Source organism: Bubalus kerabau, chromosome 16 (assembly GCF_029407905.1).
Source record: "Bubalus kerabau isolate K-KA32 ecotype Philippines breed swamp buffalo chromosome 16, PCC_UOA_SB_1v2, whole genome shotgun sequence".
Lineage (NCBI taxonomy): Eukaryota > Metazoa > Chordata > Mammalia > Artiodactyla > Bovidae > Bubalus > Bubalus kerabau.
This window is the reverse complement of record NC_073639.1, coordinates 48764211-48779803: the sequence shown is the minus strand read 5'-3', so window position 1 is coordinate 48779803 and position 15593 is coordinate 48764211. Positions and strand designations below refer to the sequence as shown.

General features: G+C 57.7%; 1 protein-coding gene across 18 annotated transcripts in view; it reads left to right on the top strand.

The window, feature by feature from the left end:
• Positions 1-10031, top strand: part of FBRSL1 (fibrosin like 1) — an 83996-nt gene extending 73965 nt beyond the window's left edge. For 5 of the 18 annotated variants that reach the window (XM_055550748.1, XM_055550759.1, XM_055550757.1 and 2 more), the window contains 10 exons: positions 378-428; positions 626-721; positions 1269-1337; positions 1491-1520; positions 1737-1808; positions 3353-3482; positions 5747-5824; positions 5988-6071; positions 6249-6456; positions 7930-10031. In XM_055550748.1, the coding sequence (XP_055406723.1) occupies positions 378-428; positions 626-721; positions 1269-1337; positions 1491-1520; positions 1737-1808; positions 3353-3482; positions 5747-5824; positions 5988-6071; positions 6249-6456; positions 7930-8758 (1647 nt within the window). In that variant the 3' untranslated portion in view covers positions 8759-10031. Of the gene's footprint in view, positions 1-377; positions 429-625; positions 722-1268; positions 1338-1487; positions 1521-1736; positions 1809-3352; positions 3483-5746; positions 5825-5987; positions 6072-6248; positions 6457-7929 lie in introns of all 18 variants that reach the window. The other 13 variants (XM_055550764.1, XM_055550752.1, XM_055550762.1 and 10 more) reach the window with 11 other exon arrangements.
• The last annotated feature ends 5562 nt before the right edge of the window (positions 10032-15593 follow it).

Here is a 15593-nt window from a genome sequence, read left to right as displayed (position 1 = left end):
ATGTTCCTGAGCCTCAAGATCTCATCCCCAAGCCAGCTGCTGTAGGCAGTTCCCTCCCAGCTTTGCTTTGGCACTGGGCAGTGAGCAGTGGCCTCAGTGTACCCTGCAGTTTGACCACCAGCCCTGGGCTCCAGGCCCTACCCTCCCAGCCATGGCTGCAGACACCCAGGTGGGCGAGTCTGCACCTCCTATGGTGAGGTCACTAGAACAGGGAAGGGCCATGGGCCAGCACCCTCAGGGAGCCTGGAGGATAGCTGGCTGGAGGCCGCCAGCCTCATTCTGGCCACTGCCCGGCCTGGCGGTGTGGGTGGGCGCTTGGCCAATGGAGGGCATCAGCAAGGTTGGGAGGCCTCACTCTCTGCCTCCTTCCCTTCCAGTTTGACAAGTACACGCCCAAGCTGGACAGCCCCTACTTCCGACATTCCAACGTGAGTGTCCCTGCGTGCCCTGGGATCACCAGGCAGGGTGGGGGGTGTGGAGGTCGGGCTATGCCTTGTCTATGTAGCCTCCCACCTAGTGCAGGCGTGGCAGGGTGGGGACCAGAGGGCCAGGCCCAGTGCCCCTGCCCAGGATGTCCGAGTGCCCAGCGAGGCCCCTGGAACACCCCTCCCGCCTTCTCTTGCAGTTTTTCCCGCCCTTCCCTCCTGCCGTCCCAGGACTGCCCGCCCTGCTCCCACACCCAGGCCCCTTTGGATCCCTGCAGGGTGCTTTTCAGCCCAAGGTACCAGCTGCTCCTGGGAGGGGGTGGGCACGGTGGGCAGGGGCTGCAGGACCGCCCCCCCCCCTCTATCCAGCATCTCTCAGGGCAGTCATGACCCCAGGTGGCACCTGAAGGGCCTTCACCCGAGTGCAGAATATTTTGACCTTCGGGGCCAGGAGAGCCTTGCTTCACTTGTTCTCTCCTCAGCTGGGAGCACTTGGGGTTAGGGAGTGGGAGGAGCAGTGCAGAGGAGCAGAGGTAGAGTGTGGACAGCAGCCATCCACAGCTGTCCACACCGCAGGAGGCCCAGGCACCAGGGAGCAGGCTTGCTCTGTTCACCTTCCCTGCAGCGGGCTGCCTTCACCCAGCATAGCGATCAGAGCCTTCTCCTGCCGACTTTTCAGAAACCTCCGGACGGAGGATGTGGCGGGGCCAGACCATCCCGGGTGACAGCGTGCAGGGCCTCACAAGGAGGGCAAAGCAGACACCGGTGCCCTGGGGGGGTTTGGTGCCACCTGGGCACGGAGCCTGCAAAGTGGTCTCGTGTGGTGTCCCTCTCTCCCCTCAGACTTCAAACCCACTCGAGTTAACAGGCCGGGCCAGTGTGGTTCACACCCTCCTGCAGAAAGCCCCCGGGGTAGGTGGCAGTGGTGTTCTTGCCTCTCTCCGTCCCGGGTGGGCGTCCGGCCAGCATGGCTCCACGAGGCTCACACAGTGCCCCCTCCCCACCCCTCTGGGCTTGACCGCTTGCAGAGCCTGGGTCTAACACTTCCTCCTCTGTTGACAGCAGGTGTCCGACCCGTACCGGACAGCAATCAGGGTGAGTGTGTGCGTGCTTGCACGTGTAAAGTCTGTGTGTGTGCCTGTGTGTGTCTCACCTTGGGAGGAAGGGGCCCGGTGGGACCTTCCGGGAGGGTCTGAGGCCAGGGAGGACTCTCTTGGGTGGCACAGGGGTGCCCTGTGACAGCAGGGATCTGGGGGTGGGGAGTGAGGAGACGGTTCTGGCCGCGAGGCTGAGCCCATCCCCCCGTCGCAGAAGCCGGGGAAGTGGTGCGCTGTGCACGTGCAGATCGCCTGGCAGATCTACCACCATCAGCAGAAGATAAAGGTGAGCTGGACTGCTCGTCCTGCCAGCCAGGCCTGCGGCTCAGAGAGCGCCCTTCTTGGGCCAGGCCCTCCCCAGCGTCCACACATGAGCGCATGTGCCCCTCGCCCCAGCGCTGGGCCGGGCCAGCAGGGGTCGGAGCTGGGGAGCAGGACAAAAGTGTATGGGGAACTCAAAGTCACTTCCCACCTGTCACCCGGGATGACCCAGGCAGCGTTAGAGAGGAGCTGACCCTGCGGGCCTCCCTGCTGTCCGTCAAGCCCTCCCAGGGGTCCTTTGGCCTGGTCCCCCCTTCCCCCCAAGTGTTTATTAAGTGTCTGCTGTGGGCCATGGACAAAGATGAACCTAAGTGCTCATGGAGCCTGCATGCTCCTGGGGGGGACAGGTGGTGAAGAGGAACCCAGCTTGAGGCCATCCTCCCCGCAGTGGGTGATGCCAGATGCCCTGGCTGAGCAATTCAGGGAAGAGGCAGCCCTGGGAATCCTGGGGACTTGCAGCCAGGGGCAGTGGGCTGGGGCGCTGAGGGAGGCCAGGAAGGGACCCCACACCCTGTATCACAGAAGGGTCTCCACACTTTTTGTCTGTCATGTCAGGTAACACATTACCCTTACTCAAGGTATTTTTAAATCATCATGCCCTACTTCTACTGCTAAGTCACTTCAGTTGTGTCTGACTCTGCGACCCCATAGACAGCAGCCCACCAGGCTGCCCCGTCCCTGGGATTCTCCAGGCAAGAACACTGGAGTGGGTTGCCATTTCCTTCTCCAGTGCATGAAAGTGAAAAGTGAAAGTGAAGTCGCTTAGTCATGTCCCACTCTTAGCGACCCCATGGACTACAGCCCACCAGGCTCCTCCGCCCATGGGATTTTCCAGGCAAGAGTACTGGAGTGGGGTGCCATTGCCTTCTCTGCATCACGCCCTAAGTGGGTTACAAAGGACAAGTCACAGAAAGGGATTTATGATGGATTAACAGGCAGACGCTCAGGCAGGGTGCCTGGAAGGTGCAGTGGAGGAGGCAGGGTGGGGGCAGCCCTCTGTTGTCACCACAGCAGGAGGGACTAGGACGGACTTGGCCCACCCTGTGCCTCCCGTGGCCCTAGTGACCCAGGGACTGGCATCTTAGTTTAATTTAACACATTTAAATTTTAATACTCATGGTAAACTTAGCCATCGGAAAACTGGAGACTTGGGTATGGGCATGTACTTTTCCAACTCAACTTTACAAAATCGAAACAGTATTTCTAATGAAAATGTAGCATCCAAATTGAGATGAGTTTTAAGTGTAAAACACCAGCTTTCAAAGACCATATAAACAGGAGCGAAACGCCGCAATTGGGAACCTCCTATATCGACCGCGTGTGACGACGTTTCAGTTACCCCACATCGCTGACTTATGTTCAGGATGACTCTTACCTGTCTCTCCGCCCACTGAGCGAGGCCAGCAGAGCAGGGGGCATCACACCTTGTTGTCCAGCTCATCGGCAGCCTGGTTGGCGAGCAGGACAGAGGCCCGGCCTCCGGCCCCTATACACGCTCTGTCCCGGCAGATGCAGCTGGAGCCCCACAAGCTGGACGTGGGCACCAAGCTGGACTTGTTCAGCAGACCCCCCGCCCCGGGCGTGTTCACCGGATTCCACTACCCACAGGACCTGGCCCGGCCCCTCTTCTCCAGCTCGGGTAAGGCGGCCTGGCCCAGGGGAGATGGCGGCCCCTGCCACCGTGCAGGCCTGGGGATGGCCCAGCAGACGCGGTCTCACCTTTCTCCTCTGGCTGGTGTGGGCGCAGGAGGGCTCCGGCTGCTTGGGCGGCGCTTTTGTTTCTCCAGCTGTAGCAGGTGGGGTCTGGCAGTCCTGCCTGCCTCAGGCTTCTCCCCTCGCCCCCTGGAGGTGTCCCCACAGGTGACCTGACCCTGCCCATGCTCTGGCCCATGTTCGGCTGTTGTCCGAATGGTGGGAAACTGCTCCAGAGCCTCTGTTCCATGCTCACCTCCGCCAGCAGCCACACCACAGCCTCACTGTGTTGGGGTCCCTAGGGCTACTCCTAGGCTTGCGGCGCTCCCAGGACTCAGCCTATGTCTCACACACCCCCAGCTGTATGCATTGCAGCCAAGGGACACACATCTTTCGGCCAGGAACGGGGGGAGGGTGGAAGTCGGGTGTCGCCTGAGCACTGCCTGAGGAGCCCCAGGGTGCACTTTATTCCCCAGAAAGGAGCCCTGACAACAGGGCAAGAGGCTGTCTCCCAGGGAAGCTTGTGGGGACCCAGCGCCCCGGCTTCTTACTGGGGGCCAGTCATGTAGGCACCTGTGTGTGCCTGGACCAAAACCCAGACTCCCGGAAGGAAAGCGAGTGCTCAGCACAAACCACACTGTTTGCACAAACAATCTGAGCACATGTGAGTGAGGTATTCCTATCAGAGGAAGGTGAGGAACCTCCTGAAACCCAGGTTCCCAGATGCTGGCTCAGGGCAACCATGCAGCAGTCCTCAGGTTGATGGTCTGGAACCCACAGGGCTGCTGCTGCCTCTTCCCCAGCTGTCAGGCCCTTGAAGGATGTCACCTCCTCAGAGGACCTTCCCTGACCATTCCACACATCCACCCCACTCACACCCTGCCGCAAGCTCATGCTCGCTCACCCCCACCCACCATCAGTGGGTGTTAGCCTGTTAGCCCATTAGCGCGCCGGTGTGATGGGATCATGCCAGCTGGCCTGTGAGCTGGCCGGCTCTTCCCAGCCCCCACTCCACCACCCTCATGGCCTCCAGTCCCCAGCCAGGGCAGAGGCGTCTCCTAGGTGTCTGGTCCTTCAGAAAGCAGAGTGCCTCCCATCTGGGCCTCAGCCCTGGCGGCCAGCAGACTTCTTAGGCCTTAACCTACAGACTGTGGCCTGGGCCCCCCTATGCTTCCTTCCACCCACGGCCTCGTCCTGCTGTGTGTGCACTTGCCCCAGCACATGCCCCACCTAGACCAGGGCCCTGCTGCCCTGCCTGACGCCTGGCCACCCGCCCCCCCATCTGGTGTGAGTGCTTCTTCCATCGGTGTGCATGCTGCCATCCTCTTCCCCAGGGAGTATCAGCTCGTTGGCCTTTTCTTGAGGTGTAGCTTTTTAAGGCAGCACGTTTCCCTGACTGCCCTCCAAGTGCTCTCATAGCATCCTCTTTAGCACTGGGACCAGCTGTTTCCTAACTTCTGGTTTGATCTCTTCATAAGGTCACTTAGAAATGAGATCACGTTTCTAGGTGGAAGCTCTCTGGGAACTAAACCTGCGTTTGTCTGGGTGGAGGAGCCCACCTGTGACACCCACGGCAGGCAGACGGCAGCACTCCATTGTTAGGGTCCCCTAACAGGTGGAGGGAGCTGGAGATACAGGGGGGGCGCCCCTCTCACAGGTCTCACCAGAAATTCGCCTCTAGACAGAAGGTGGGACACCCTAAGCAGCAGGGTCTGCCCTTGACCCAGCAGCCCCTTCTCGGAACCAGGCCCACTTGGCTGCCCTCCAGATTCGGTTCTGGAGGTGTTGGGGGAGCGGGGCTGATGCTGCACTGATGCTTGTGGGCTGTGGCCAGCAGCCAGGGGACACCACCAGAGGGGCTCAGGCCATTGTCTGTCTGGACCAAGCCACACCCACTGTCAAACGACCAGGATTGTTTGTTAGCTCTGGTCAGGACCTCGGAGGGTAGCTGGCTGCGAGAGTAGCCCCTCAAAGCTCAACCTCAGGCCTTCTCTCTGCCCTGTTTCTGCTGGGGGCTCACTACTATCAGCACCTCCCTCCCTGTTCCCCTGCATCGTGGCCTTCCAGATTCAGGGAGATGGAAGCCTACCTCCCAGCTGGTCCTGAGTTTGGATGGGGAGGTGGAGCAGCCAGGGTGCAGCCACCCTGGGAAGGAGGCACAGATGGGGCCCCAGGTACACCCACGCCTCCAACAGTCTTCCCCCTCTCCAGGTGCCACCCATCCCACCGCCAACCCATTCGGACCCTCAGCGCATCCTGGCAGCTTCCTGCCCACTGGTCACTTGACAGGTAGGTGTCCCTGAGGTCTGTGCAGTCTGGCTGGCCTGTGCTGACCCCCCAAGAACCAGGGCACCCTCAGATTGTGCAGGTGGTACCTGCCAGGTTCTGAAGCCCCGGGGTGGGGGAGGGCCTGGTGCACACAGAAATTCCTGAGTGCTTGTTGCACCCACAGACCCTTTCAGCAGATCAAGCACCTTCGGGGGCCTGGGGAGCCTGGGCAGCAACGCCTTTGGAGGCCTTGGCAGCCACGCGCTGAGTGAGTGACCCCGCCACCTGCTCTCCCCTCACACGGGCACGGGCGTGCATCAGGGCTACAGGGACACCAGGCAGACTGTCGCCCCTCATCTCTTCAGGGCCTGGGGTTGGACATCTCCCTGTGTGTGCTCCTCCCTGGCCCCCCGGCCTCACCATCTGCTGCCAACCCTTTCCCCAGCTCCCGGCGGCGGCAGCATCTTTGCCCCTAAGGAGGGCCCCACGCTGCATGGCCTGCCCAGCCCTCACGAGGCCTGGAACCGGCTGCACCGAGCGCCACCCTCCTTCCCCACGCCACCCCCGTGGCCCAAGCCCTTAGATGCCGAGCGGGTCTCAGCCCTGACCAACCACAACCGAGAGCTGGACAAGGGCAAGGAGGAGCGGGACCGGTGAGTTGGGGCCCCTCCATTTACCCGTTCTGCCAGCTCCCTGCCCCCCAACTTTGTCTGGCCCCCACCCCCCACCCAGCACCTGCAGCCCCCAGCCACCTCTACTGAACCCAAGGGGGCAAACTGAAATCTCCTGTGGGAGGACGCGAAGACTGCATCCTTGGGGTAGGAAAGACCAGGGGAAGGGAACCCCGGAGTCCACACACTCTCCACCTTGTTGCCACAGAAGACTCTTGCTGGGGCACAATCTGGGCAGGTACCATCCAGGATGAGGGTTACTTCCACCAAGGCCCTGGCAGGGACGGTGGGCTTCTGGACCATGGTAGGGTTTAGAGGTAGCTCAGACCCGCCGGGCAGTGCTGGAGAGGGGCTGCTGAACCACCAGAGGGTGCCAGGTCTGGGAGGTAGACCTGTGGGGAGCCCTTGAGCTGGAGGATGGGGGCTGAGGTTGTGTGTTCCCCCCTCTCGCCCCACGGGCAGCAGAGCTAGGCCAGGGCAGGGCAGGAGGGAGCCTGCATTAATGGGAGCAGCAGAGTCCGGGACTTGGTTCTGGAGGAGGCATGGGCCAGCCATGCAGACAGGAGCAGGGGAAGGCTCCCTGGCCAGCCCTTCCGGCCAGGTCCGGGCATTGCTGCAAGCTAGGTGTTGGGCAGAGCCTGAAAGGACAGTGAGGGAGGGGTGGCCTAGACGATGAGGGGGACATTGGTCACAGGCCCCAGGAAGGGTGCCGGGGAGCACCCCAGGGCCTGCTCACACCCTACAACCATCACTGTCATTGCAGAGGGTCAGGAGCCCAGGGAGCTGCAGCCCCCGCAGGGACATCAGGGTCGAGGGCGGGCTGCAAGTGCAGTAAGGGTAGCCAGGTGCAGCAGTGAGGTTGGGGGGACCTGGGCACCTGATGTGCTCAAGCTCAGCTGCCCTCCCAGCCCCACATCAGGGTGGAGGTCATGCCCCCCCTTGCTCCCAGCCTCAGGGCCAAAGGGCTAAAACGTCCAGAGTGGCACCTCATGGGTGAGAACCCGACTGGGATGGGGCGGGTGGAACTCTGGTGAGCCCCAGCTGGGCCACACACACCCACCAGAAGGGGATTTCAGAACTCCGTCCCTCCAGATCAGTGGATCAGTGGGTCTGAGGCAGGGTGGAACTTCCCAAAGTTCTCTGGGTTCTGGTGGAGAAGTCTGTGCTTCTGTTGCAAAGTTGGGCTCCAGAGTTGCCCGTGTAGGGGAGACAGGTATGGGGATGCCCTTGTGGGTGTGTGGGTCATAATCACCATGTGTGTGTGGATGGGTGCCACTAGCAGTGATTCCACAGGAACCTAGCGTGCTAAGTGGACACACACCCACACACACAAGGACCCTGAGGTCACTTCAGTGGACGGTGATGGTGCCACATTAGGTGGGAACTTGGTGGCAAGGAACTCGCTGCAGGGTGTCCCGTCAGGCTGAGCGGGGGTGTCTGTGTTGTCGCTCCCAGGGACCTCCTGGAAAAGACACGCCTGCTGAGCCGGGCCTCTCCAGCGGCGCCCGTGGGCCACCCAGGCAGTGGCCTCGTGCTCCGGGGCCAGGGCGATCCGGGCCGGCCCGGGATCCCCGCCGAACGCGAGGCTGAGCTCCGCATCAAGGAGAGCCGCTCCCCGGCCAGGGAGGATGGCCCCAAGCCTAGCAAGATGGCCCTGGGAGAGGGCCTGCGCCTGGCCGGTCTCCTGGGCCGCGAGCCCGGGAAGCCGCACGAGGCGCCGGCCGAGCAGCCCCAGAGCGACGTGAAGGTCAAGGAGGAGCGGGGTGAGGACGGCGACGTGCCCCCACAGCCTGGCCCGGGCCCCGCGGGCCGCGAGCGCTCGGCCTTCGCGTGGGAGCCGCCGCGCGACGCCTACCGCGGCCCGGAGCTGCCCCGCCGCGCCCCGCCGGGCCCGGGCCCCGCCGCCCTCCTCGAGCCGCCCGAGCGCCCCTACCGGGACCGCGAACCGCACGACTACAGCCCCGAGCGCCTGCGGGAGGCGCGCCGCGACGAGCTAGGGCGCGCCCGGGCCGCGCACCTGGACGGCGCGACACTGCTGCCGGCGCTGGGCGCCCTGCACTACCCGCGCCTCGCGCCCGCCGCACTGCACAACAGTCTCCTGGCGCGGACCCCGCCCACTGCCGCCGCCGCGCTGGGCGCGCCGCCGCCGCTGGTGGCCACAGGCGGGCCCCCCACGCCCCCGGGGCAGCCGCGGAGCAGGACTACGCCGCTGGGGGCCCGCGCACCGGGAGAGGCCCGCGACTACTCCCCGTCCCGCAACCCCCAGGAGGTGGAGGCGCGGTAGTGGCCGCGGGCCCGCTCCCACCGCGCGTGCGGGTCCCCTCCAGGAACGCACTGCTGTCCACTTTTCTAAACGTCCGTTTCTAGAACCTAAGCACAGTTCCATCGGCCCTGGGGTGGCGACGCTCACTTTTCCACTCGCAGCGTCGGGGGTGTCACACACAGCTTTTCTGGGGGTGATCTTTTGTTTTCCGAGCTTGAGATTAGGCTACTGGAAAAAAAAAAAATTCAAGTTTGTACCTTTTTTCCCACAGGTAAGAAGCATTTTTAATAGATTTGTATTTTTTTCAACTTTGTGCTCTTTAGACACTTAAAAGAAACGAAAGACACTTTTGCTTTTTTACTTTTAGTTTGGTTTTGCAATTTAATGGCCTCAGATCTGTCTCCAGAGCCCCTGGGGTTTTTTTGTCTTATTTATGGTAGAAAAAAACGGTCATTTTGTCCAATGCACTGTGAGGCCCCCACTCAGGCCTGGCCCTGACCCTCCCTTGGTACTTGGAACCGAAGTTACAGATATATATTAAGATAATAATGTACAAAGCTTTTTTTGCCTTATTATGCAGAAGTGTAAAAGGGTTTCTTTTTCGGTTTGTTTTTTTAAAAAGAAAAATGAAACTGTAAATAGTCTGTTAATATAAATATATGATGTTATTAAATTCTTAACCTAGGTAGACTTTATAAAAACAGTTTCTAGAAATTTCTCTGGTTGTTTGTTTAAGGTGGTCACAACAACCCACCTGCTGTCAGTTGGAACTGCCCTCAGACGTTTAATGGCAGCAACATCCTTCAACTATGCAAGCGCTTGAGCGGCCAGGCCGCTGGGGGACCGCGGAGCGGCCCTGGGATGTGCGTGCACCTCGGGCTGGCTGTGTGGTGGCCTGGGGATCCACCCCAGATGAGTAGGGATTAGGAGGTAAAGAGGCTCAAGGCTGTTCACAAAGGAAATAACCTGTGTTTCTTCTCCACGGAGGCCATCAGAAGACATCGGTCTCATGTTCTCCCACCGGCCAAGGCTTTGGCATGATTTCCTTTCGGTTTCAGTCTTACTTTCATAACCCCGTGAATGTCACTGTACCCTCTTGTCAGTATCCCTTCTTTCCTGACGTCCACACCTGTGTCCTGAGCGTTGGCGCCTCGGTTTGGCCATCCTTGGCTGTTTGCTTTATTCCATTCTGTATTTTCAACCCCATGTTTTCACGGTAGACCCCGGTTATTTTAAACAGTTTGTTCTCACATCAACCAATGAAGGTAAATACAGCCTTGATTTTGGATGAAAAGGTGGTTGAGTGTTTTGTGGGGCTTTGTGGCAGGTGGGGGTCACGTACCTGCCCTCAGTTCCTTCCGCCAACCCCTGGCTCCCACCCACCAGGGCTGCCCTGCCTGCCCTGGGCTTGCTCCCCCAAGTGGTTCCCTCTGCCAAGGCTCCTCCCTCTGGCCTTTGCTGGCATCTCCATCTTGCCTTCAACTGCTTTGGTCCCACAGTCCCCACCCTGTCACCTGCCGCATCATCCCTGCCCCAAACTTGTTCTCTGGGTTGTTTTTCTCTGTGCACTGGGGGTCAGGGTGCACATCCTCAGGAGGGCTGGGCTCGCCCCCTGCTACCCTAGCAGAGCAGGTGACCATTGTTGGAGAGGGGAGATCTCTGCAAGGAGGGGCGCAGGGGCAGAGCTGCTGCCCTGACCTGCTGGAGGAAACAGGCGTGGGGGTGCCCGCCCTGCAGTGGGGACCTCAGCTGCTTGTGCTTAGCACTCGGCCTATACCCTTACCCTGGCATGGTTTGGAAATGGGGCCCTGGCATTGTAGTCCAGTTGGATTGGCTTCCTAGGGTAAGAAGCCTGGCTCAGAACTGCCTGGAGCCTAAGCCCATTGGAGTCCCCATGGAGAGCTGGAGGTGCCCTTCAACCCCAGGGAGACGCTCCTGGTCACTTGGGGCCAAAGCACCCTCCAGGGCCTTCTCCACAGGAGTTTGGTTCCCAGGCACCAGCCCCAGCCGACCAGAGTGCCTCTCTGCTGCATGTCTTGGTTTTCCTTTGTCTCATTGGTAGCCTCCACAGCAGAGCGTCAGAAGCGACCTGTCACTGTGCTCTGCTGACGGGCCATGGGAGGCTGGTGACCACACTCACCCTGGGCCAAAGCCACAGTGCTGCAGGGTCCCCGTGGAGCAGACACTGAGAAGCAGAGGCCCAGCCAGCTCAGCACGAGGGCCCTGGGGCCCCAGCTGTAGATGTAGTTGGAGGATGGATGCCATTCAGGGACTGCCCTTGACTGAGACCACTTGGGAGTCCAGGGATATCACATGAAGGGATTAAATATTTGAGTTACAGCCAAATGACACCGTCTGCATTGAACCACAGGGACATGGGGAGTAGGCCTGTGCTTCTTGCCTGGTTTCGGAGGAGGGCCCCTGGCAGCACGTCGCCTGCAGGGTAGGGTTGGTATCTGCCCTGGGGCAGGCCGTCCCTAAGGCGCCTCGTTTCAAGGGGTCATGTTGTCTTATGGAGTGTCGTCCCAAAGGGCATGATTTTTCATGGAACAAAATCACTAGTGGAATTCTGCCCACTGGGGGGCGCCCTCCATGCTGGCACATTTCTGAACAACCATAACCTACGGTAAGTGGCCCATAGGGACCGTGGTCTGTCAGGCAGCACCAGCCTCCAGGAACCCGCAGTCCACTCTGGAGCGCCATCTCCAGGAAACGTCTATGAAGTTAAATGACTGTCAAATAAAATGTTTCAATAAAAGCATTGAAAGAATTTGTAAAATCCCCTAGAAAGTAAAACAAAAAGATAGTGAGTTGAAAATGTGAGAAAAGCTGAACAACCTCCCAGGATGTCCATCCTCCAATTAATAGAATTTGGGGAAGAATAAAAGCTAAGTGGAGTGGGACATCTTAAAGTAGCAATTTTAAAACATCCCGGTCAAATACCAGCCAAAAAAGACATTTCAGGCATGCGAGGATTCAGACATACATTCATTCACTGCGTCTTTTCTTTGGGAGCTGCTGGAGGAGATACTGCAGTAAAATAAGGGTGTAAACCAAGAGAAACGGTGCTGAGGAGGATGCCCGTAGGACCCAGGAAGGAGGCCTCCAGGGAGGTGCTCGCCGCTGGTCTTGCAGGTTTTCTCCATGTGAACTTCAGAGTTAGCTTCTCAAATTCTGCTAGTTTTGTTCTCTGGCCATTATATTGGGATAGCAATGGATTTATAGATAAATTTGGGAGGAACCGACACCTTTCCAATGTTGATCCTTCCTGGTCCATCACAGAACTCTCACAAATGTACTTGTTTCCTTTTCTCTCACTTGGTAAAGGTTTTAATTCCCTTCAGCTGTCTCACAGCTTATGTGTATTGCTAGGTGTCGTATGCTTTCAGTGGGCTTCCCTGGTAGCTCAGTTGGTAAAGAATCCGCCTGCAGTGCAAGAGACCCCAGTTTGATTCCTGGGTTGGGAAGATCTGCTGGTGAAGGAATAGGCTACCCGTTCCAGTATTCTTGGGCTTCCCTTGTGGCTCAGCTGGTAAAGAATCCACCTGCAATGCGGGAGACTTGGGTTCGATCCCTGGGTTGGGAAGATTCCCCTGGAGAAGGGAAAGGCTACCCTTTCCCTTCCCAGGCCAGAATACAGAATACTCCTGTATTCTGGCCTGGAGAATTCCATGGACTGTATAGTCCATGGGGTCGCAAAGAGTCAGACACAACTGAGCAACTTTCACTTCACTTCTGCTTTCAGTAAAGCTGTGTGTCCTCGTTGGTGCAGAAGAGCTCCTGGATCGCTTACCTGCTGTGTATCTGATCCCTTCCTGTGGCGTCAGTGCTGGTTACCAAGGGTAACCAGGCAGGAGGACTGTACCACTGGCCTTTTGTGGGCGGGTGGGGCTGGGGGACTCACCCTGGTCAGTGGTCATCCATGGAAGGGCCATAAACTGCTTCTGAGCAGGGGGGCATCTGATTGCTGGTGTGGCACCCCCAGGGCCTCAGAACTAGGACTGCTCCCAAGGGGGCTGCTCTGTGGGCCTGGCTCTTGGTGGAGGGGCACAGACCAGAGCCCTGAGACCTGGGGCTGTCACCAAAGCAGCACAACGTGACCTCTGTGGGCTAAGGTGCCGACCGAACCCTCCTACCAGTTCCAGCAGTCTTTCTGTTGATTCTCTTACTCTCCAGGTAGACTGGGGGGTCAACTCCAAGAAGCAACAGTCTGGCTGTCCTTCAGCATTTCTCACTGACCCCTTGGGCTGCCCCTGAGCTGGGACTTCCCCAGAGGATGCCCACTGTTCAGCATGATACATGCTGTACAAATACAGTGGGGACTTTGATGTTCAGTTGCCAGGTTTTCATCTTGGTTAGCTCACTTTTTAATTTTTAAATGAGACACAGATCTCATTATTCTCCTTGAGTCTGCTCATGTCACACATCACACAAGCAGCTGTCCTAACACTGAACCACCTCTGTGCTGATGTGCTTGAGTTCTTGTGGAAAGGCCAAGTCTAACCATGCAAACCCATGCTCTCCTGCATGACCATCGCTGCCTTGAGTCAGGCACTCTTAGGTTTTTTTTTTCTTTTTCAATATGCAATTTTAATTTATTTTATTATATTTATAATTTTTTTTTAATTGCAATGGGTCTCCTTTGCTGCTCTAGTTGCGGCAAGCGGGAGCTACTCTGGTTCTGGTGTGCAGGTTTCTCATCGTGTGGCTTCTCGTTGCAGAGCACAGGCTCTAGGCTCTTGGGCTTCAATCAGTACTTGTGACACGTGGGCTCCACAGTTGCAGCTCCTGGGCTCTAGAGCACAGGCTCAATAGTTGTGGCACTGGGGCTTTGTTACTCCACAGCATGTGGGATCTTCCTAGACCAGGGATCGAACCTGTCTCCCCTGCAGTGGCAGGCGGATCCTTATCCACTGCACCACCGGGGACGTCCAGGCACTCTTAGTTTTAAAGTGATTTTGTAAGTTGCACCCTCGACCACTTTTAACCCAACAGCTCTTTGGTGACCAAATTTTATTCTACTTCCCTGAGTCCTGGTGGGGGAAAGTTGAGATGCAGTTTCCTGTGTCTCTGTGGCTGCTTAACATGTTGCCTGGCAACCTTGCCAACATCTTTCTGAGGATGTCCTGTTTGCCTGTGACCACATCTGTCCCCCCAGGAGGTCCCGGCAAGCCTGCTCCTGGCCAGGACACTGACCCTTTCTGATCTTCAGCATTACTCTGTGGTTTTAGAGACAATTTGGGCAATTTTTATCTTTGTGAGGGCTTTCTTGGTGGCTCAGATGGTAAAGAATCTGCCTGCAATGCAGGAGACCTAGGTTTGATCCTTGGGTTGGGACGATCCTCTGGAGAAGAAAATGGCAATCCACTCCAGTATTCTTGCCTGGAGAATTCCATGGACAGAGAATTCCATGCAGGGCTATAATCCATGGGGTTGCAAAGAGTAGGACACGACTGAGCGACTAACATTTCATTTAATCTTCCTGGGAATGGATCTGCTCTCTGAGGAACGTGGGCACCTCGGTGTGCAGTCCACACCACACACTTCTTACCTTCTTTCAAACTCTTTCCTCTGAGACTGTGTCACCTTTCACATTCCTCAGGCTCATTGGTGTTTCCCCTTTTGTCAATCAGACTCTCAGAGTTTTGTCTATTGTATTATATTTTGCAAAATCCAAACCTCTGGGTCTTCCCTCCATCCCACGCCCTTTGCCCAGGGGTGCCCTGGGATGTATCATTCCCCTCCCCGGCCTGCTCCCCAGCAAACCTCCCACAGGGCCCACACCGACTGGAGGCTCTAATTGCCATATTCATCACTCAGGGTATAAATACCACAAAGCACCTGCTTTCTCTCCACCATGTTATTGAAGCCACAAAGTACTTCCAGGGGTGTGGTTGCCCCCAAGCCTCAGAACCTCAGAGATTAACCGCCTAGAGACGATCTAAAAACCCTACCCTGGGGAACTAACACCTTTTGTTACCTCTTATCAGAGTTTGTGGGGAGGCCACATGGAGTAAGTCTGTCTAGTGATGGCCACCAACCTCACCTGCGCCTGTCCCCATGCACGCAGCAGGAGTCAGGGCACCCCTCCCCTGACCATCTCCCCCATCGTGGCTCCACATCCTGGAGAATTTGTTTGGGGGACCCACGCAGCTTTAAACCAGAGCTGCTTAGTGCAGAAAGAGGTTGTGATGTGCAGTGACCACCAGGCAGATCCCACGCTGAGGGGGCGGCTTCATCCCTCACACTTTTTTAAAGAGATGGGGCCGGTGCCAATGGTTCACAGGCAGGGGAGCCTCGGGCTTGGCCCTTCTTGATGCTGGAAGCCTGCAAAAGTGTCAGGAGTTTGAGGGGCCAGTTTCCATTTAGGAAGATAAGCGGAGATGGTGGTGGGATGGTCTCTCAGTGTGAATGTACTTAAGGCCCCTGAGCTGTGCACTTAAAATGGCTAAGAAGGAAATTTTTATGTCAAGTGTATTTTACCACAATTTTTTAAAAGTTGTATTTCATGACTACAGAATAAAAAGTTTGGGGAGGACTTCCCTGGTGGTCCAGTGGTAAAGAATCCACCTGTCAATGCAAGAGATATGGGTTTGATCCCTGGTCCAGGGAGATTCCACATGTCACGGATCAGCTAAGCCAAGGAGCCTGCAGCTACTGAGGATGAACTCAAGAGCCTGTGCTCCACAATGAGAGAAGCCACCACAATGAGAAGCCCGGGCACCGCAGCTAGAGAGTAACCCCACTCGGTGCAACTAGAGAAAAGCCCGCAGGCAGCAACCAAGACTCAACACAGCCAAAAATAAATAAACAAAAGAACTGTGGGCTCACACACACACACAAATGGTTTGGGGGA